Here is a 24,107-nt window from a genome sequence, read left to right as displayed (position 1 = left end):
AAAATTTTTTTTTTTATACTTTTATGAGCCAGCATTTTTCTAAATGACTTGTCTGATCTCTCGAAAGACTCAAAAAATTTGACCGAGTCCGTGGTTTTAGATAGAATCGTTGTCTAAGAAGTTTCATAGAAAATCTATCGACATTCTATAAAAATACTATCCACGAAATACCGCGGCTGCCCAATTTCAAAACACAGTAAGGGACAAATTTTTAAAAATCGGTTTTTTAGTATTTTTAGTTCCAGTGGAGTCTTCTGGACATAATTTTATACGTATTAAAAAACAATTATTTTTGTCAGTTACTGTGTTTTCAAATTGGGCAGCCGACCGAATATTCATAATCAGTCCAAAAATTATGCATATTTTTCCACTAATTTCTCAACTTATAATTCTTTATATTTAACTCTCAGCTCAAGAATTGCACACACAATATGACTATAGATAATCGCGAATAAGCATTATCCGACGAACAACTGATTCCCCGTCGCAGAATAAAAACTCGCGACCCCCTCCAGCGATGTTTCGCGTGCGTCAGTTACAAAGTAAACTCCAAACTTATAATTCAATAATGAATTCCTTAAATATTTAATTACTAGACATCATGGCATGCCATAATTCGACTCAACTTTTTCACTGGCAATATATTTCTGACTTAAGCTCCAATAACTTGATACCTATTATTTCCAAAATATTCGCTATGACTGTGAGTGTAAAATAAAAATTTTATCTATTATACAAAACCGTAATATAATTACAGAAATAATAATGTATATTTTTGTCCAGGAAATAAATGGTGAAGATAAATTATTACTAGACAAAATAATTTTGGCGATTGATCTATTAGGTTGTTGGCCTCTGAATCGATCAATTAAACAAACAATATTATTTGTAGTTTCTATAACTTACTACTTAATTCATCTGTCAATGTCATACACTGACTTGATAAATGTATTCGGGAATCTCGAGCTAATGACGATAAATCTCATGGAAACGGCTGTACAGATGATAGCAATTATTCGATTGGTATATTTGAAATTATCTCCGCGTGTGAAAAAAACAATTATTTCATACAAAGAAAGTTTAAATATCGAGCGTACCAATGATTCGACCGAAGTCAAAATTTATGATTACTATCGATCAGTAGCTAAATCATACTTTTCTATAATAATGCCTTTTTCGGCAATGACTTCCTTCATCTGGTATTTAATGCCTCTTCAAAATTGTCTTATAGCTTGTAAGTAAGTACTGACTTTACTTGTGTTCGCTACTTTCATTTTTTTTAAACAGCTGTGAAATTCAAAAATTTAAAGACACAAGTTATTGTTATTATTTTACTTATTTTTTATAAGGGCTAAAAAATGAACCGGTAATTTTGGTACCGCCGTACAAAGTCGTTTACGTTTTTTTCAATCTCACGTCAATGGAACAAGTAATTGTGGCTTACATTTATCAAGCTCCTATGTCGTTTCTTCCATTGGGATTCATTGGAATTATATGTCTGAAAATAGTTATTATTGCAAACGTTTGCTCGCAACTGGCAGTACTTTCTTACAGGATCAAAAATTTGAATTTCAAAGATAGTAATAAAAAATTCAGTGTTTTTGGGTACATTGTACGCAAGCATTGGGAACTACTGAGGTAAATTTTTGTTATGAATAATAATTAAATTGTAGTAATTATTCAGAATCGTGTTTGGTCATATTTATCCTGCTGTTTATTGATACGATACTGAAGAAATCGTGATTGAATTTGGTCAATTTATCTTGTTGTGTGATGGATTGACGTTAATCAATTTTAATTACTTGAGTATCGTTGGAAAACTAACATCGATATGAGTATTTACGGCCTATTATTTATTCAGTATAGTCTACTTTGTCGGAATGGATAAGGATTACAACAAAATTTATATTTACTCTGAAATTAATCCATTTAAAAAAATGATCATTTAAATGATTAAAAATCGCGCCAATTTTTGTTCCAAATTAACTTCATCAATAAATGCACAAATTTATTTGAATTTAAAATCTTTAAAACGAGATAGTTGACATGACCGGGTGTCATTCTGAGAAATAAAAAAAAGGTTTTGGCTTTACTATGGCATCTTAAAATTTCATACAACAATAATTTCACCATCTACATATTTATAAGTGATTATTTAATTACTTAACTAGGTTTATTATGGACATTGATGATACTTGGACATTAATTTTTTGCTTCGAACTAGTGTTGTCTACTATTTTATGTGCTTTGGTAACGTACAATGCAGTTATGGTAAGATTTGACTTTTTAAAATATTCATCAATCTATCGCTGTGACATACAGCTTTGAGTTGGAAAAAAAATTTTTTTTAGGCGATTGGTAATAAGGATAAAATTGAAATAATTTCATTATTCACTTACGTGATTTCTTCTCTACTAATTTTGTTCGCCAACTGCTTAATGGGGGAGATGCTAAAATTCGAAGTATACTATAATTAACTGAATATTTTTGTGTAATTTAAAATTACAGTTTATTTTTTATTTCAAAGAGTGAAAATCTTCAGGAAGCACTTTATTCATGTGACTGGTTTGAAATGTCGATAAATCATAAACGTTCTTTATTAATTTGTATGACTCGATCTCAGATTCCGTTGCGGCTGACCGCTGGGAAGTGTTACGTTTACTCATTTAATGCTTACGTACAGGTAATTAACTATTTTTAATTTTAATTATTGGGAGTTAAAAATTTTATACCCAAGGACTATATTTGCCTTTAATGAGTTTATTTAAATAATAACAGCATACTAAAGTATGATTCTATATTTTTTTTTTTAAGATTGTCAAATCTGCAATGGGATGTGTCTCATTACTACGAACTTTAACCATGTAAACTATTTTTCGTCAATGTGAAATGAATAATAATTAATACCCAAGAACAAAAAAAGACTTATTTACCCAAATAACCACAGTTTTGATCAATGCGCCGTCAAGTTGAGAGTAACAATTGACTATCCATGGCTCCAAGTTGACTTCAATTTTCCCAGAAAAAGTTTTCATCAAGTTGGCAACTTTTTTGCTTGTCCGATTTATTGAATTCAATTTCGCGGCAAGTTGTCATCAGTTGTCGCGCACGCTGACAAGTTGCAGAATTTTGACGTCAAGTTCAGCGACAAATCTACGTCGTTGCGGACGAAATGGCTGTCTGGCTAGATTAAATCAGGAAAAAATCAGTTATTGGGACATGGAAACCAACAGAGCTTGAAATTTAGTCATTTTTACTTACGTTAACCGTAAAAGTTATCGATTTAAAGGGCGACTAATATAGTTTACTTCATACATTTGTGATGTTTTATTTTTTTCTCTCGACGCACTCTATATAAATAACATATAATTAAGATTATGTAATCATTCGTGATAACAATTAATTGTATTACATTGCAATAAAATGTAAAGTCGGTAAATGTAAAATTTGAAAAAATAAATTGATTCAGAAGATTTTATTTTTTATTTATTTTAAGTGAAAAATATTTGCTTGCATGATTTTTAAAGCTTTTTTTGAAGAGGTAGTTTTATTCGCAATGCCGAGAAAAAAACCTATCACACATAAAGTTCATCAGTTTTTATTTCCACTGTGAACTTTTTTTTATTATTTCAATATTTCTATATAAATTTTATTTGACAGGTGATCATGTGAGGAGAAACTGGGCTCGTAAACTTTGTTCCCTTACACGCAACAAATAAATTTAATGTCTATTCGACAATAAGAATATTAAAATCAATATTTGTTGAAGATTTTTACGGGTTTACATTCGACATCAAGAAATCATCAAATGCGAATCTTTGCTCCTTAAAGTCCAGCCCCCCCCCACCCACCCACCAGTTTAGTCGCGTGCGATGACTCTTATAAATTTATCTATTTCTTTCATATTCAATGCAAGTTTTTATGAATCTGTAATATATATGTACATTATTAATGAGTATCTATAGAAGTCATCACGAAATATAAAAAAAATCAATTCAACGCAATGGAGTTGGTTTTAGTCTTGGATGCGACTTCTTCTTAGTTTTTATATTTCTTACATTAATGTTCTTGTAATAAAAATCGCAAACTATGAATTTGGACGAGGTGATTTTTTTGGACTTTTGCAGTTTCAATTGTTAAATTTAATAATAATATACTCAATTATTACACTGCAGAAAAAAATAGAAGAAGCAGGACTACTACTTGGATTAGATCAAATGGCTTGGATAATAAATTTGGTCGGCGCGTGGCCGATTCAGCGGACATTAAAACGCAATATAATTTTTGGTGTTTACTTATTGTATCATAATTTATATCTTGTAACCTCTTACAGTTATTTAGTGATTGTGTTTGGCAATCTAGAACTCATGACAGGAAATTTAATGGAGTCGGCGATACAGTCGATGACATTAATACGACTACTCACAATAAATTTGTCACCTCAATTAAAAAAAAATATTTTTGTGGTACGACAGAATTTGACAAAAAAACATTATGAAGATTCAACGGAGAAAAATCTTTATAACAGATATTATTTGATAGCAAAAAAATATTGCAAATTTACGATGATTTTCACAATCGTCACGTCAGTCAGTTGGTATTTTATACCGATACAAACGTGTGCTATATCTTGTGAGTATTTTAATAAATTTATTAACCGACACCTACAAAAACATATTTTTATCTTTTCAGGGTTTTTGAATAAACCAGTTGTTTTAGTGGCTCCTTATAAAGTTCATTTATTTTTTAACGTATCATCATTAAAACGAATTGTTATACTCTACATTTTCCAATCACCTCTGCAATATCCGCCAATATGTTGTGCGGCGACAATTAACGTCAATGTTATTATTATAACAAATATTTGTGGTCAAATGGCTATTTTTTCTCACAGAATTAAAAATTTAAAAACGAATGACTCGTCGAAAAAAGTGTTTAATAATATTGTAAATAAACATTTGGAACTCGTCAGGTAAAAACAAATTTTTAAAGATATGATACCTCGTAATTTATTTTAATTAATAATTTTATTTTATTCAGATTAACGAAAAATTTTGAAGAGTCTTGGACTATAATTTTTGGTTTCGAACTCATAGTTACGACTATTTTATGCGCTTTGGTTTTATACAATGCACTGATGGTTAATTTTTTCTATAAATGTTATAATGCCTTTTTTTGAGTTAATTATTTAAATTTGATTATTTTCAGGCGGTTAGTGCCGATGATAAAATAGGATTAATTTCATTAGTAGCTTACGTATATGCATCCTTATTATTTTTATTTGCTAATTGTTTGATGGGTGAGCTGCTCAAATTTGAGGTACAGAAAATAATTCAATATTTTCAGTAATTATTCACAAAATTTTTTTTTTTTGGTTGGAAAAGTGTTTTTGCAAAATCTTACGTTTAGTGACGCCTATGGAAGTCGCAGTTAATTTCAACTTTTTTCACATTTTTAATCCCCGTATTTTTACAAAAAAAAAAATATACGAATAATTGTATTTGTTATTGGCCACATGGAAATTTTTTCCAAGCCAAAATCCCAATTCTGTGATAATTTATTATTTTACTTTGTTTATAGAGTGAAAATCTTATGAAATCATTATATATTTGCGACTGGTATAATATGTCGATAAGTAACAGACGCGCGCTGTTAATTTGCATGACTCGCGCTCAACTTCCGCTGGAAATAACCGCCGGAAAATTTTATGTTTACTCGTACAATGCATACATACAGGTAAAACTTGACTGTAATTTACACCCGACTATACAATTTTGAATATTTTTTTGTGACTATTTGATTTCTGTTGTTATTTGAATAGATCATCAAATCTGCAATGGCATACGTGTCAATGTTGCGAACTCTAACAATGTGAACTCTACATCATATATATATTTTTTTTTGAATTGTATAGTAGTAACCCACCGTTAATTAAAGCAATATCATAATATAGAAAATTAGCTCGGCTGTCTGATTTTGAAATTCCGTAAGAGCCAAATTTTTTATAATTTATTCTTTTTCCATAAAACGAAATCTTTCATTTATAAAAAATATTTTGTGTAAGCATGATCTTTATTTTAAAAAAAAATTTTTTTTCAAACTTTGTATGCATCACAATAAAATTTGCCATTTACTGGATTTTCAAACTAAGCAGCCAAATTTTTACAAAGTAATTAAATGTCATGAACAGAAAACATATAAATTTTGAAATAAATAAATCATTTTATAAATGATTATTAATTAAAGTTTTTTTGTTAATTAAAAACTCACATAATTAATAATTCAAATTACTTACCAAAAATTTCATAAATAAATAACTTTAATAAAATCTTTTAAGTAATTCATATTAAAAATACTGGAAAATTTCTAAAAAAAATTTATTCCACTTGAAAGTGAGTTCAAAAGGTATAGATTGTAATCTGATGGCTATGGTTGAAAAAAAATGACTGAATGCATGTTTATGTAAAGTAAAATCCGGATTCCCCCACTTTGGGTGTAGAATTGCGTGCACTAAGTTTTGTCTATACTGCAAAACTTTTTACACAGTAATTTCGAGTCTATGAATTGATAAAAGTCGAGTACAATATTAATGCGCGTACACGTCAAGGGAAAGGAAAACCGAGACAATGTACACTCTCCTTTAGATGGTATCCAACTCTTGCTTAGTAACTTTGTAGAAAAAGACAACAAGAAAAACAAATACTATAAGCAATGAATTTAAGTGTCGAGGTGAGTTTTCACATAAGAAAAAAATAATTTCTGGCCACAAGAAACTTTTTTTTTCAATTCATGATGCAAAAAATTTATGTGAGTGAGTTAAATTTTTTTGCGTTAAGAAATTTTTTTTTCTGTGTATTCTACCAAATCTAAATGTGTTAAAAAAGAAATTTACGTTAAATTTGATATTTTGGAAAAATTTTTTACAGGAAAAATTTGAGGAAGTTAAATTATTAATCGACAAAGTTGCGTCGTTTATAAATATACTGGGAGTTTGGCCAATTGAGCCGACACTTAAACGTCAAATTTTATTTTATATTTTTATAGTGTACTACATTGTTTATCTTTCAATGGGATACAATGATTTGTTTGAAATTATTGGAAATCTTGATCTCATTACAGAAAATCTAATGACAACTACCATGCAAACAATCATGTTAGTGCGCATGCTTTATGTTAAATTTTCTAAAAATATTCCCGAGATAATTATGGCCGTAAAAGTTGGAATTCTCGAAAAAAATGGATACAGTCAGTTAGAAAAAGAAATTTTTTTTGGTTATTACTCATTAGCCGGAAAATATCATAGAGTTACTATTGTTTTCACTTTCATGGCGGGTTTCAGTTGGTGTTTGTTACCTCTGCAAAATTACGTTATTTCTTGTAAGTATTTACAATTTCTTAAAATTATTAAAGAAAATAAGTGTTTAATTTTTGTATTTTCGTCCACAAGTATTATTGAATAGGCCAGCTATTTTAATAGCGCCTTATAGGGTAAAAATATTTTTTTTGAATGCCACGTCATTCAAAAGTATTGTTGTCATATACATTCTAGAAACGCCACTGCCATTACCTCCGGTTTGCTATGTCGCCATAGTTAATTTGCAAGTTGTACTTGTTATTTATATTTGCGCTCACATGGCGATACTTTCACAGAGAATATGTAATTTTCGTCTTGAAAATGAATCATCTTATCGTGAATTTTCTGAAATTATTAATATACATTTGAAAATAATCAAGTGAGTTTAAAAATTTTTTTCTTCGTGAGTATACTGACGTTTTTTACTTATTTGGCCTGTGAAAATATTTATTTAGTGATTTTTTTTTTTTTTTCAAACATCTCAATCTGATGAATTCAATTATACTGATTACCAAAATAGCGAATGTTCAGTTTTTAGTACGTTACAAAAATTCAAAGTTTGAAAATCGCACTCCGGGGGGTTCTGTTACATTCAAAGTGACGATGCAGTAAATTTGATATTTTTCCATAATTTTCAAACCCATGGAAAGTTTTCACAGACCAAAATAAATCACCATTATTATGCCAAATGACCTTTTCAATTGAAATTACTGAAAAATATGTATAATTTCTATTATTTAGACTAGCAAAAAAAATTGAGAACACTTGGGCGCCAGTTTATCTTTTTGAGATGGTAGTTTTGACTCCCATCGTAGCCTTAGTTATGTACTACGGACTTTTGGTAAGTTTACTACTTATCTTCATGTAAAAATTATATTCAATAGAGAAATAATTATGCAGGCTTTTGATGCTGGTGAAAAAGTTACATTCATATCTCTCTGTATGTATGTCTGTGCGGCAATGTCATGTTTGTTTGCAAATTGCTTAATGGGTGAAATGTTAAAAACTGAAGTATGTTTATTTCTTTTATTAAAAAAAAATATATGTGTATATTCGAGGTTTAACATATAAATTTGAATTAAGTGTGATCGCCTTTTGGACGCATATTATCACTGTAACTGGTATGACATGCCAATTAGTGATAGGAGAGTTGTGTTAACTTGTATGACTCACACAAAAAATCCTTTGACAATCACGGCTGGAAAAGTTTACACTTTTTCTTTTAATGCGTTCGCAAGTGTAAGTATTTTATAAATAATAATTTTAATATCAAAATTTCAAATTTCACTGACAGGTAATTTTTTTTAGATTCTCAAATCTTCTTTGGCTTATGTATCAATTTTAAGGACACTCTTGGTATAAAATTATAGTAATTTAAAACGACAGAGAATATGATGCACATTTTTAAAAATGAATCTTAATCACTGATATTATTTTATAATGACATTATATATATTAGAAAGTAGTCTCAGTCATTTCTAAGTGTTACGACCAGGGTAGAGAATTCAAAAATTAAAAGAAAAAAAATCTATATATTGAAATCCTACTGTACCCTGTTCTCGCTATAGAAGCTCTCCTCGAAGTCGGAGCGGAGAATACGCGTGGTGGTGGGAAAGTGCGATGAGAACTGTGCGTGTCCCCTCGTAACCGAGTTAAAATTTTATTATTATTAAAGTAAGATAGCGATTTTATTATTACTAGGGTAATAAAACATTCAAACACATCCTCACGGTTATCTGAATTAGGAGAACATAGAAACAGAAAACATAGCTGGCGTAGCCTGCATGTATACAGAGTAATAACTTATATTACTCAACACACATACTAGGTACCCTCAATATCGAATTCAGTGTGCCGCTTTTTAATGCTGAGAAGGTAAGAACAAGAGAGGACCCCTAATTTCACGAGTAAAACTAAGATGCACTCTCGTTAGTTCTCTGATCCCTCTATTTCTACTCAAGACCACAGTCGCGTGATTTATGAGCCATAAGACCTCGGCCCTGACATCATGCTTGTCAACCGATGATTCTAGCTGTCCCCCCCCCCTCCAGAGCTCTCATTTTTATTACCCATTAACAGGAGCCACCCAGTAGCCGCTCTGGTGTTGGCCGATACCTCTTAGATGGCACCCCTCCATTCGTTAATTTGGAGGCCAAGCCGGGATGACGCGTGCCACCAAGAACAAGTCCATGTTTACGCTTCCAGAATCTTTTTAAACTAAACATGCATTAATTCTCGCTCTTTTAAGGAGACGCTGAATTTTTTTGGATAACCAACATCCCAATTGAAAATTTATTTAAAAAGAAACCCTCAATTCAAATACCGAATAATTAAAAAAATGATTTAATTATTTTTCTTCTCTCTTGACTTGACCTCGAGTACCGCACGTGCAAAATAAACCGCAGGAGGAGAAGCACCTAAAAATAAACGCTGGTACAGCAAGCATCTCTTTTTCTGGTGTACAAGATCCAGGGTCACGTCTCGGTTCCCCTCGATTTCGAACTATATAAACCCACAGTTTGTCGGTCTAATTATCCAGTCTTCGAATCTCAGTTAAGCTTAACTCCGTCGTAATATTCGTTGTACCACGCATCAAAGAAATTATTCCGCACGGTTCTCAACTCTCAGCATACTACCAAATCACATCTACCCAGGGGTACTGACTGAGCGAACGTTGAATACGGGGTCCTAGCAAGTATATTATACAATTTACAAAAAATTCAACGATCTTCCAACCAACAACAACCATCATTTGTACAACGGAAACTGAATAAATTTTATAATTAACAATTGTAAGTTATCCAGTCGTTTTTACTATTATTTCTCTAGAATAATTCTTCATATTGATCTTATTCCTCATACTCATTACCGTAACGACGAGGTCTCCGTCGCCCGAGTAGAGGACTTAAGTGTCTTGACTCGAAATAAGAGACTGTACATGATATTTGTCTTTATTGCATGTTAGACGTAACACTAAGTATCGAAATTAAATTTTTTACTGTGTATTCAGAAAAATATTTATAAATAACTGAAATATTATGTCTGTTGGTTGTTTTTTTCTGATGAATCATCCGATTTTTAATTTTTAAATTTACTAGCCTCCGTAAGTGTGCATATGACAAAGTACGCTCATACTAGTTTGTAAATTCGAGGTGAACTGATCACATTGAATACTTGGAAACGACTAATTGTCTTCTTATAAAATAAATTATTCAACCCCCTCTCTGCGCTCAAATAGCAATTCTTTCGAACAAAGTTCAAAATTTAGATTTGGAAAGGAATTCCTCATCTTTTAATTTAATTCTGAGAAATATTGTACTCCGACATGTTGAATTATACAAGTAAGTTTGCTACAAGAATTATTGTTCGGTGTGAAAATCATTTTAATTTTTGAAATTTTCTTTTATGCGGACATTGTTTTTACGCCCTAAGTGATACAATTTCATAATATTATTCTTTTGAATTTTATTATTCAGGTTAGCAAGAAAAATTGAAAATACTTGGGCGTCTATTTACTGTCTCGAGCTTGCTGTTTTAACTTTTCTTATTTCATTAGTTATCTATAATGCGATGATCGTAAGATATTTTAGACATTTATGTATGCGTGTCAGAAAAAAAAATTGTTTTTCAGATTTTGTATTTTTTAAAAATTACTTTTGAGTTTAAAAAAAATTGTCCCCCAAAATTAGCTCGATGTATTAACAATTGAACGATTACATATAGAAATTTTTCTCACATTTGAAAATCGTGTAAAAAAATATTTTTTTTTTTGGAAACAAGTATATAGAAAAATTTTCCTATCAAATCCTAGATAAAAACTCTTTGGGAAATGAACTTACGAAAAAGCTTGAACTGCAATCTCTGATAAATTGATATGACCTTTTCATTTGATACAAAATTCGTAACCCGAAAAAATTAATATAATATTTTTTTTTTTGCACCTCAAATATATATTTTCGTTATTGTTATTATTAACTGATATTTTTTTATAGCTTCTAAGTAGCAGTCAAAAGGTAACAGCCATTCCTTATTGCACTTACATCATTGTTACACTAAGAAGTCTCTTTAGACATTGTCTGATGGAGGAGTCATTGAAGAACCAAGTTTGTATAGATAAAATATAAAAAATTACCGGTACTAATATCTTAAAAATAAATAGGCAATTTTTAAAATTGAATTTGTCAAAAGTGCGATCTTTTTTCTGAAGCTTATTATGACTGTAACTGGATTGATATGTCGATGAATAACAAAAGAAAGTTGATAATTTGCATGACTTACTCCAATATCACTATGTCTATCACCGCTGGAAAATTTTTCGTTTATTCATACAATGCATATACAGTTGTAAGTACAATGACTCAAAACTTTTGTTTATCATTTCGATATTTCTATATAAGTTTTGTTCGACAGGCGATCATGTCGGGACAATGAACTGAGACTTGATAAACTTTATTCCCTTGCACGCGACAAATTAAATTAATTTGATGCATCTACGACAATGGAAATATGAAAATGAATTTTACTTTTTCAGGTTTTCCTTAGTGTTCACCGTACGTCCAACACAATGGGAATTTTATATTTTTGACATTTTTCTTTTACTGTCAATTCAGGCAAATGCTCACTTTTATGACAAAAATTGATAGAGAGTAAGCTTGCGTGTTTCCAAGTTTGCAGCTTATATTCGCTACGAAGAGACAGAAAGTTTATTTTCTATATGCAAAGTTATAAGGAAGCCGCTTGCAAAGGAAAATAAATACTAGAGAGCTAACTCACGCATAATGTTTACAACTTTTCCTTTATGCCGTGGGTGCATGAACATTTATTTATTATTTGTATTAGAATAACTTGTTTTTAGGGACAATGAGCCCGCAGACGAATGTCGTTTTGGAAAACTTTGTTGCTCTACACACAATATTAGAAGGAACTTAGAGAACAAATTCAAAAAAAAATTTAATATTTTTTGTAGGATTCGATTGTCAGAAACAGATAAGTTGGCTGTTATTGCCAGTAATAATTTTTTAAGGATAATTTAAAATTTTTTTAAATCATTAGGAAAATATCCGTGTTAGAAATTCTATAGAAAATTGATAGAAAATCAGGACTTAGTGGTTTATGGTAAAAAAAAAAATTTTTTTTTCATACTTTTATGAGCCAGCATTTTTCTAAATGTACCAATGATTCGACCGAAGTCAAAATTTATGATTACTATTGATCAGTAGCTAAATCATACTTTTCTATAATAATGCCTTTTTCGGCAATGACTTCCTTCACCTGGTGTTTTATGCCTCTTCAAAATTGTCTTATAGCATGTAAGTAAGTACTGACTTTACTTGTGTTCGCTACTTTCATTTTTTTTAAACAGCTGTGAAATTCAAAAATTTAAAGACACAAGTTATTGTTATTATTTTACTTATTTTTTATAAGGGTTAAAAAATGAACCGGTAATTCTGGTACCGCCGTACAAAGTCGTTTACGTTTTTTTCAATCTCACGTCAATGGAACAAGTAATTGTGGCTTACATTTATCAAGCTCCTATGTCGTTTCTTCCATTGGGATTCATTGGAATTATATGTCTGAAAATAGTTATTATTGCAAACGTTTGCTCGCAACTGGCAGTACTTTCTTACAGGATCAAAAATTTGAATTTCAAAGATAGTAATAAAAAATTCAGTGTTTTTGGGTACATTGTACGCAAGCATTGGGAACTACTGAGGTAAATTTTTGTTATGAATAATAATTGAACTGTAGTAATTATTCAGAATCGTGTTTGGTCATATTTATCATGCTGTTTATTGATACGATACTGAAGAAATCGTGATTGAATTTGGTCAATTTATCTTGTTGTGTGATGGATTGACGTTAATCAATTTTAATTACTTGAGTATCGTTGGAAAACTAACATCGATATGATTATTTACGGCCTATTATTAATTCAGTATAGTCTACTTTGTCGGAGTGGATAAGGATTACAACAAAATTTATATTTACTCTGACATTAATCCGTTTAAAAAAATGATCATTTAAATGATTAAAAATCGCGCCAATTTTTGTTCCAAATTAACTTCATCAATAAATGCACAAATTTATTTGAATGTAAAATCTTTAAAACAAAATAGTTGACATGACCAGGTGTTATTCTGAGAAATGAAAAAAATGGTTTTGGCTTTACTATGGCATCATAAAATTTCAAACAAGAATGTCATGAACAGAAAACATATAAATTTTGAAAAAAATAAATCATTTTATAAATGATTATTAATTAAAGTTTTTTTGTTAATTAAAAACTCACATAATTAATAATTCAAATTACTTACCAAAAATTTCATAAATAAATAACTTTAATAAAATCTTTTAAGTAATTCATATTAAAAATACTGGAAAATTGCTAAAAAAAATTTATTTCACTTGAAAGTAAGTTCAAAAGGTATATAGATTGTAGTCTGATCGCTATGGTTGAAAAAAAATGACTGAATGCATCTTTATGTAAAGTAAAATCCGGATTCCCCCACTTTGGGTGTAGAATTGCGTGCACTAAGTTTTGTCTATACTGCAAAACTTTTTACACAGTAATTTCGAGTCTATGAATTGATAAGTCGAGTACATTATTAATGCGCGTACACGTCAAGGGAAAGGAAAACCGAGACAATGTACACTCTCCTTTAGATGGTATCCAACTCTTGCTTAGTAACTTTGTAGAAAAAGACAACAAGAAAAACAAATACTATAAGCAATGAATTTAAGGGTCGAGGTGAGTTTTCACATAAGAAAAAAATAATTTCTGGCCACAAGAAACTTTTTTTTTCAATTCATGATGCAAAAAATTTATTGGAGTTAAATTTTTTTGCGTTAAGAAATTTTTTTTTCTGTGTATTCTACCAAATCTAAATGTGTTAAAAAAAAAATTTACGTTAAATTTGATATTTTGGAAAAAATTTTTACAGGAAAAATTTGAGGAAGTTAAATTATTAATCGACAAAGTTGCGTCGTTTATAAATATACTGGGAGGTTGGCCAATTGAGCCGACACTTAAACGTCAAATTTTATTTTATATTTATCTAGTGTACCACATTGTTTATCTTTCAATGGGATACAATGATTTGTTTGAAATTATTGGAAATCTTGATCTCATTACAGGAAATCTTACGACAACGGCCATGCAAACAATCGTGTTAGTGCGCATGCTTTATATTAAATTTTCTAAAAATATTTTCGAGATAATTATGGCCGTAAAAGTTGGAATTCTCGAAAAAAATGGATACAGTCAGTTAGAAAAAGAAATTTTTTTGGGTTATTACTCATTAGCCAGAAAATATCATAGAGTTACTATTGTTTTCTCTTTCGTGGCGGGTTTCAGTTGGTGTTTGTTACCTCTGCAAAATTACGTTATTTCTTGTAAGTATTTACAATTTCTTAAAATTATTAAACCAAACAAGTGTTTAATTTTTGTATTTTCATCCACAAGTATTATTGAATAGGCCAGCTATTTTAATAGCGCCTTATAGGGTAAAAATATTTTTTTTGAATGCCACATCATTCAAAAGTATTGTTGTCATATACATTCTAGAAACGCCACTGCCATTACCTCCGATTTGTTATGTCGCCATAGTTAATTTGCAAGTTGTACTTGTTATTTATATTTGCGCTCACATGGCGATACTTTCACAGAGAATATGTAATTTTCGTCTTGACAATAAATCATCTTATCGTAAATTTTGTGAAATTATTAATATACATTTGAAAATAATCAAGTGAGTTTAAAAATTTTTTTCTTCGTGAGTATACTGGCATTTTTTACTTATTTGGCCTGTGAAAATATTTATTTAATGATTTTTTTTTTTTTTTTCAAACATCCCAATCTGGTGAATTTAATGATACTGATTACCAAAATAGCGAATGTTCAGTTTTTAGTACGTTACAAAGATTCAAAATTTGAAAATCGCACTCCGGGGGGTTCTGTTACATTCAAAGTGACGATGCAGTAAATTTGATATTTTTCCATAATTTTCAAACCCTTGGAAAGTTTTCACAGACCAAAATAAATCACCATTATTATGCCAAATGACATTTTCAATTGAACTTACTAAAAAATATGTATAATTTCTATTATTTAGACTAGCAAAAAAAATTGAGAACACTTGGACGCCAGTTTATCTTTTTGAAATGTTAGTTTTGACTCCCATCGTAGCCTTAGTTATGTACTACGGACTTTTGGTAAGTTTACTACTTATCTTCATGTAAAAATTATATTCAATAGAAAAATAATTATGCAGGCTTTTGATGCCGGTGAAAAAGTTGCATTCATATCTCTCTGTACGTATGTCTGTGCGGCAATGTCATGTTTGTTTGCAAATTGTTTAATGGGTGAAATGTTAAAAACTGAAGTATGTTCATTTCTTTTATTAAAAAAAAATATATGTGTATATTCGAGGTATAACATATAAATTTGAATTAAGTGTGATCGCCTTTTGGACGCATATTATCACTGTAACTGGTATGACATGCCAATTAGTGATAGGAGAGTTGTGTTAACTTGTATGACTTACACAAAAAATCCTTTTACAATCACGGCTGGAAAAGTTTACACTTTTTCATTTAATGCGTTTGCAGGTGTAAGTATTTTATAAATAATAATTTTAATATAAAAATTTCAAATTTCACTTACAGGTAATTTTTTTTAGATTGTCAAATCTTCTTTGGCTTATGTATCAATTTTAAGGACACTTTTGTTATAAAATTATAGTAAATTGAAACGACAGAGAATATGATGCACATTTTTTAAAAATGAATCTTAATTACTGATATTATTTTATAATGACATTATATATATTAGAAAGTAGTCTCAGTCATTTCTAAGTATCGAAATAAAATTTTTTACTGTGTACTCACTAAAAATATTTATAAATAACTGAAATATTATTTCTGTTGATTGTTTTTTTCTGATGAATCATCCGTTTTTTAATTTTTAAATTTACTAGCCTCCGTTAGTGTGCATATGGCAAAGTGCGCTCATACTAGTTTGTAAATTCGAGGTGAACTGATCACATTGAATACCTGGAAACGACTGATTGTCTTCTTATAAAATAAATTATTCAACTCCCTCTTTGCACAATCGCATGTACTCATTGTATTACACAAGAATAAAATTATTTATTAAACCAAACTCATGACAACTTTCAATCAATAAAAGTTCCGTGCGTTAATAATGAATTGACGGATGGCAGAAATGAAACATATTAAATGAAGATGAAATTCAGTTCTCCTCAAGACTCTGGTAGTAAATAAACTTTCCTGATTTCACTTCACCTTTCTATTACTATCTATTCTTGGAGTTTTGCCCATAACAGCAATGGATTTACAAGTCGAGGTAACTTGCAATAAAATGAGACATTTTAATTCTAAATATCATATTAAAAATATTTTTTTTTATAGACCGAGCTTAAAAAAGTATATTTTGCCTCTCCAAAGGTGTTTTGTTGCTTGTAAGTGTTTTTAAAAATTTCTATTTATTTTAATAATAATTATGTCTTGTTTTTTTGAAGGGCTGTCACATAAACCATTAGTTCTAGTAGTGCCTTACAAAGTCAAAGTATTTTTCTTCAACGTTTCATCATTCGAACGTACGTTTTTATTGTATGTTAGTCAGTTTCCAACGTCACTCATGCAGCCAACTTACGTCGCCACAATTAACATGCAACTTGTGATTGTCACAAATCTCTGCGCTCAAATAGCAATTCTTTCGAACGAAGTTCGAAATTTAGATTTGGAAAGGAATTCCTCATCTTTTAATTTAATTCTGAGAGATATTGTACTCCGACATGTTGAATTATACAAGTAAGTTTACTACAAGTATTATTGTTCGGTGTGCAAACCATTTTGATTTTTGAAATTTTTTTTTTATGCGGACATTGTTTTTTACGCCCTAAGTGATACAATTTCATAATATTATTCTTTTTAATTTTATTATTCAGGTTAGCAAGAAAAATTGAAAATACTTGGGCGCCTATTTACTGTCTCGAGCTTGCTGTTTTAACTTTTCTTATTTCATTAGTTATCTATAATGCGATGATCGTAAGATATTTTAATTATTTATGTATGGGTGTCAGAAAAAAAAATTGTTTTTCAGATTTTGTATTTTTTAAAAATTACTTTTGAATTTAAAAAAAATTGTCCCCCAAAATTAGCTCGATGTATCAACAATTGAACGATTACATATAGAAATTTTTGTCACATTTGAAAATCATGTAAAAAAATATTTTTTTTTTTGGAAACACGTATATAGAAAAATTTTCCTATCAAATCCTAGATAAAAATTTTTTGGGAAATGAACTTACGAAAAAGCTTGGACTGCAATTTCTGATAAATTGATGTGACTTTTTCATTTGATACAAAATTCGTAACCCGAAAAAATTAATATAATATTTTTTTTTTGGCACCTCAAATATATATTTTCGTTATTGTTATTATTAACTGATATTTTTTTATAGCTTCTAAATAGCGGTCAAAAGGTAACAGCCATTCCTTATTGCACTTACATCATTGTAACACTAGGAAGTCTCTTTGGACATTGTCTGATGGGGGAGTCATTGAAGAACCAAGTTCGTATAGACAAAATATAAAAAATTACCGGTACTAATATCTTAAAAATAAATAGGTAATTTTAAAAATTGAATTTGTCAAAAGTGCGATCTTCTTTCGGAAGCTTATTATCACTGTAACTGGACTGATATGTCGATGAATAACAAAAGAAAGTTGATGATTTGCATGACTTACACCAATATCACTATGCCTATCACCGCTGGAAAATTTGTCGTTTATTCATACAATGCATATACAGGTGTAAGTACAATGACCCATAGCAATTACAGTCAATTCCGGTAAATCCCCTGTAAAATACGGAAAATTCACCGTAATTTTATGGTAAATCGGTATAAGTCCGTAATTGTAAGCTCTCTTAATTTTTTTATTTCTATTAGATGCTGAAAACTATAATGGCATATGTGTCTCTATTACGTACAGTCGCAATGTAATAATGACAATCAAAAGTTATCATTGTTTTGAAAAATATAGTGAGAGTATTTGAATATCATTTTCTTTTTTTACTAGTGATAAATCTTTTTCATACGTGCATAATTTTCTGTAAAATTACAAGCTGCAATAAAGTGTTAATCACAAATAAATTGTATTTTATGCAACGACTTTAATCAGTACTTCTGAAATAAAGACCGCAATAAAATAGATTTAATTGAAAATTAAGATCTTTTAATTTATTTAATACTTCGGGCGCAGAAATTAAAATTTTTATAAAAAAAAAAAATTACAAGAGTATTTCCATAACTTTAAATTATTCTGAATACTTTTGAAATCCAATAATATGATTGAATATTATTTGAAAGTATTGACATTTTTTTACTGACATTAATTCATTCCGTTTAATCAGAGCATTACGAAAAGTGTTCGTAATGTGTATACTATGAATGTATGCTCAATTAAATTAGTTTAACGATTAAGGGTGGATGTTGAAAGGTAACTAAACGCCTCTGTGCATAAGAAATTATCCGAACCCCCCTTGGCGCGTAATCGAATCGCGCATGTACTGCTAAACTTTGTTATTCATATGCAATAGTGATGAACTTACTAAAAGTTTGATTTATTATTCATAAATGAATTCATTAAAACAATGCACAAAGAGACATTAGTTCTTCACTCTTGATCACTAAGTTTTATTTGTTGAATTAAATTCTCTCTATTTTCCTGGTGTATTATTTTATATCCGAACCAATATTACCAGTGATGAATACAAACGTCGAGGTAAACTTTTACAAATAATTGTCTAAGTTATCAAATTTATACCAAAGCTAAAGCATGATCAGAAAAAAAGTTAATAATTTTGAGTCTAATAAAATAAATTTTTCAGAAACAATTTAAAGAAGCCAAATTATTATTCGGCAAAATCGCTTGGATGATACAAATTTTGAATGCTTGGCCAATTGATCGTACTACGAGAGGATTACTACTTTTTATATTTTACTTGATCTATGAAAATATTTATCTTTCTATGGCGTACAATGATTTTTTTTCAATTTTCGGTGATCTCCAGCTTATGACTGCAAATCTCTTAGGAACTTTAGTACAGACGGTGATGATGACACGATTGACGTTTGTCAGATTTTCAAAAAGCTTAAAGAACATTATTATCGAAGTATTAGATAATTTTTGTGATAAAAATTATGAAGATCCGAATGAAAAGAGAATCTACGTTCAATACAGTTCAATGGCAGTAAAATTCTATAAAGTTACAATGATGTTTGGTGCTGGGTCTGCATTCGGCTTCGGCCTGTTGCCTTTACAGAAATGTTTCATTTCTTGTAAGTAATTATTTAAATTTATTTAATTGAGTTGCTTAAATAAGACTCAAACTATTTTGGCTCTCCGTTAATTATTATTTTAAAAATTGATAATATATATTTTATCAATTTTTAATTTTTTTCAAGTTTGAAGTAAAGTATAGGAAAAAAATTATGAAACTTATAGATTTGATCGTAAATCAAACGAATTACAGCCCAAGATCTTTATAAACAGCCGTCAAAAGTTGTAAGGGAAAAAATTTGGAAAAAATCCAAAATTTAGGTTTCTCTTCGATGTTAGTTCAGGGAGCCTGTTCTGCACGTGTGCGTTACATATGTGGGTTGTTGTAAGTTCGTTATATAGTGATCACAATCGAATCACAATCGAATCGAAAGTTGCTTATTACGAACTAGGGCTGTAATTACTGATTTACGTATTTCGTCGTGCTCTAGTACTCTTTCATGCCTATCGTTCAATTGATATTTATTTGTCTAATTTTTATTAAATTAAGGGTTACTGCATAAACCTGTCGTGCTAGAGCTTCCCTTCAAAATAAAAGTATTCTATCATAGTAATTTATCTGCTGATCAAACTCTTCTATTGTATATGTACGAACTACCGTTACCAATAAATGCATGTTGTTTTATTGCGTCGATAAATCTGCAATTCATGATCATAATGAATATATGTGCGCGTACTGCTATTTTGAGAAATTTAATAAAGCATACGAATGTCAAGGAAAGAACCAGTAATCAAAAGCTATTTTTCAAGCAAATAACTCTTAAACACTTAGTTTTACTCAAGTAAGTGCATTATTATAATTCGAGGATCGATAAAACCATTAAATTACTCATATTTATTTGAATTAAGATTAATAGATGCGTTCGAGCAAACATGGACACCAATATTTTGTTTTGAGACAATTATTCTTGTTCCGCTTACGTCATTAGTAATGTTTTCAGTTTTGGTAAATATTTTTGATATAATTTTTTTATAATTAAGAAATTTATATATTTGAAATGGGTGTAATCTAAAGCTTTTGCAATAATTATTTCAATATCTGGTAGTTAAATTTAAATGAAAAATGTTCAAAAAAAGAAAATTTTTACTAGGGGCTTATCAAAAATGCTAATCCTTGAAAACTGACACAGTATTTTTAGTCGGACTAATACACATTTTGATTTCTTATCTTCATTGAAATATTATCCAACGTTGAAAAATACAAAAATTATTTCGAAAATCTTAGTTTCGAAGCAATTGGATTCTTATCGGAAGTAAAGACTTAGATAACATCCAATTCAAATAAATAAATAGAGTTCTTATGGGTTTAAATGAAGAAATTATCAGTAATCTAATATTAGGCAATAGATGGTATTGACACGATAGCAATTTTGACACTAATAACTTACGTGGCCTCAATGTTGTCATGCTTATTCGCAAACTGTTGGATGGGTCAGCTTTTGTTAGATGAAGTATGCAACCCTATAAAAAATTTCTATCTACATTTATAATACAGACTTTTGTATCTTCAAATGAAGCGTGATCAACTTTTGGAAGCATTGTATGGATGCAGCTGGTACGAAATGTCAAATGAGGGTAGAAAATTTTGGTTGATTTGTACGGTCAATTGTGGGAATATTCCGATGCGAATAACTGCTGGGAAAATTTACATATTTTCGTTCAACAGTTTCACGGGAGTAAGTATATGTCTCAATAACTGACCTGATGGTCACCTAAGTTGTTTTAAACGTGATCTATTACTTTTCAGATATTGAAATCTTCATTAGGTTACGTGTCGTTGCTGCGAACACTGACATTGTGAAAATCCTTCAAATAATCTTATTAGTTTAATTGTAATTAGTTTTTAAAACAATGATACAATAAAATCAGTTATACCTACTGATTACTTGTTGATTGTGAATAATTAATAAATTCTTTTTTGTTGTTTTTATTACTGAGAGACATCTCACAATAGTAATAATAAAATTTGTTGCTTAATTATTTAGTACATACAATAAACGATAAAAATTTAATAAGAGTTGATGATCTCCCGAACTATACATCCCATTCGGGCATAAAAAAAAAATTAACACTACACATCTTTTAAGTGAACAGAACATACATTATAAAAACTGTGGCAACATTGGCTCATGTTATTAAAAATGATGTCATAATTTTATTTTTGAAACTTTTGTCCTTTAGTTTAGAAGAAATTTTTATTTAAGCAATTAGAAGGAAAAGAGAATTAAAAGACGCAAACATTTGAGGAAGTTGAACATAGGGAGAAAATTGTAGATTTATGCTCAGTGAAAATAGTTTAACGATTAGGGGTGGATGTTAAAAAGTAACTAAACGTCTCTGTGCATAAGAAATTATCCGGATCCCCTTTGGCGCGTAGTCGAATCGCGCATGTACTGCTAAACTTTGTTATTCATATGCAATAGTGATGAACTTACTAAAAGTTTGATTTATAATTCATAAATGAATTCATTAAGACAACGCACAAAGAGACATTAGTTCTTCACTCTTGATCACTAAGTTTTATTTGTTGAATTCAATTCTCTCTATTTTCCTGGTGTATTATTTTATATCCGAACTAATATCACCAGTGATGAATACAAACGTCGAGGTAAACTTTTACAAATCGTCTAAGCTATTACATTTATACCAAAGCTAAAGCATGATCAGAAAAAAAGTTAATAATTTTGAGTCTAATAAAATAAATTTTTCAGAAACAATTTAAAGAAGCCAAATTATTATTCGGCAAAATCGCTTGGATGATACAAATTTTGAATGCTTGGCCAATTGATCGTACTACGAGGGGATTACTACTATTTATATTTTATTTGATCTATGAAAATATTTATCTTTCTATGGCGTACAATGATTTTTTTTCAATTTTCGGTGATCTCCAGCTTATGACTGCAAATCTCTTAGGAACTTTAGTACAGACGGTGATGATGACACGATTGACGTTCGTCAGATTTTCAAAAAGCTTAAAGAACATAATAATCGAAGTATTAGATAATTTTTGTGATAAAAATTATGAAGATCCGAATGAAAAAAGAATCTACGTTCAATACAGTTCAATGGCAGTAAAATTCTATAAAGTTACAATGATGTTTGGTGCTGGATCTGCATTCGGCTTTGGCCTGTTGCCTTTACAGAAATGTTTCATTTCTTGTAAGTAATTATTTAAATTTATTTAATTGAGTTGCTTAAATAAGACTCACACTATTTTGGCTCTCCGTTAATTATTATTTTAAAAATAGATAATATATATCTTATCAATTTTTAATTTTTTTCAATTTTGAAGTAAAGTATAGGAAAAAAATTATGAAACTTATAGATTTGATCGTAAATCAAACGAATTACAGCCCAAGATCTTTATAAACAGCTGTCAAAAGTTGTAAGGTAAAAAATTTGGAGAAAAATCCAAAATTTAGGTTTCTCTTTGATGTTAGTTCAGGGAGCCTGTTCTCCAAGTGTGCGTTACATATGTGGGTTGTTGTAAGTTCGTTATATAGTGATCACAATCGAATCACAATAATCAGTGATAAGTTCAAAAAGGGAAAAGTGTAGAAGGTTAAAAGTCATAACGAGAACCGCGATAGAGAAAGTTGCTTATTACGAACTAGGGCTGTAATTACTGATTTACGTATTTCGTCGTGCTCTAGTACTCTTTCATGCCTATCGTTCAATTGATATTTATTTGTCTAATTTTTATTAAATTAAGGGTTACTGCATAAACCTGTCGTGCTAGAGCTCCCCTTCAAAATAAAAGTATTCTATCATAGTAATTTATCTGCTGATCAAACTCTTCTATTGTATATGTACGAACTACCGTTACCAATAAATGCATGTTGTTTTATTGCGTCGATAAATCTGCAATTCATGATCATAATGAATATATGTGCGCGTACTGCTATTCTGAGAAATTTGATAACGAACATGAATATCAAGGGAAAAACCATAAGGGAAAAACTATTTTTCAAACAAATAGCTCTCAAACATTTAGTATTACTCAAGTAAGTCGAGGTTGTTTCCTATATTTCTCATTGGATAATTGATAGAATTATTAAGTTACTCATAATATTTGTTTGAATTTAGATTAACGGAAGCATTCGAGCAAACTTGGGCGCCAATTTTTTGTTTTGAGACAATTATTTTCGTTCCACTAATGTCCTTAGTAATGTTTTCAGTTTTGGTAATTATTTTTTATATTTTTTTCTACATAATTAAGAAATTTATATCTTTAAGAAGGGTATAATCTAAACCTTTTACAAGAATTAAGCCAATATCTGATGGACAAATTTAAATGAAAAATGATAAAAATAAAAATTTAAGTCGTAACATCGAGACTTGTTTTAGGGATCTATTAAAAATTGACTGATACACATTTGAATTT

The 24,107-nt window shown here is 29.7% G+C and overlaps 2 protein-coding genes across 2 annotated transcripts; both read left to right on the top strand.

Moving 5' to 3' along the window:
* Window positions 1–697: 697 nt before the first annotated feature.
* LOC106693178 (uncharacterized) lies at window positions 698–5,875 on the top strand. Its single transcript, XM_053737936.1, has 11 exons — window positions 698–703; window positions 784–844; window positions 893–1,234; window positions 1,350–1,638; window positions 2,509–2,683; window positions 4,176–4,287; window positions 4,693–4,972; window positions 5,041–5,140; window positions 5,209–5,319; window positions 5,581–5,736; window positions 5,822–5,875. The coding sequence occupies exons 1-11, from the start codon at window positions 698–700 to the stop codon at window positions 5,873–5,875; spliced, it is 1,686 nt and encodes a 561-aa protein (XP_053593911.1).
* Window positions 5,876–14,069: 8,194 nt separating this feature from the next.
* LOC103569076 (uncharacterized) lies at window positions 14,070–21,289 on the top strand. The gene is made up of 14 exons (XM_053737926.1): window positions 14,070–14,746; window positions 14,817–15,102; window positions 15,466–15,565; window positions 15,625–15,735; window positions 15,808–15,963; window positions 16,788–16,833; window positions 16,894–17,185; window positions 17,323–17,422; window positions 17,839–17,949; window positions 18,035–18,190; window positions 19,269–19,719; window positions 20,211–20,502; window positions 20,570–20,666; window positions 21,061–21,289. Exons 1-14 carry the CDS (start codon window positions 14,437–14,439, stop codon window positions 21,208–21,210), a joined length of 2,658 nt encoding a protein of 885 aa, XP_053593901.1. The 5' UTR covers window positions 14,070–14,436; the 3' UTR covers window positions 21,211–21,289.
* The last annotated feature ends 2,818 nt before the right edge of the window (window positions 21,290–24,107 follow it).

The sequence above is a fragment of the Microplitis demolitor genome, chromosome 1 (assembly GCF_026212275.2).
Source record: "Microplitis demolitor isolate Queensland-Clemson2020A chromosome 1, iyMicDemo2.1a, whole genome shotgun sequence".
NCBI lineage: Eukaryota > Metazoa > Arthropoda > Insecta > Hymenoptera > Braconidae > Microplitis > Microplitis demolitor.
Note: the sequence above shows the minus strand (reverse complement) of the source record. Positions and strands in the feature narration are given on the sequence as shown.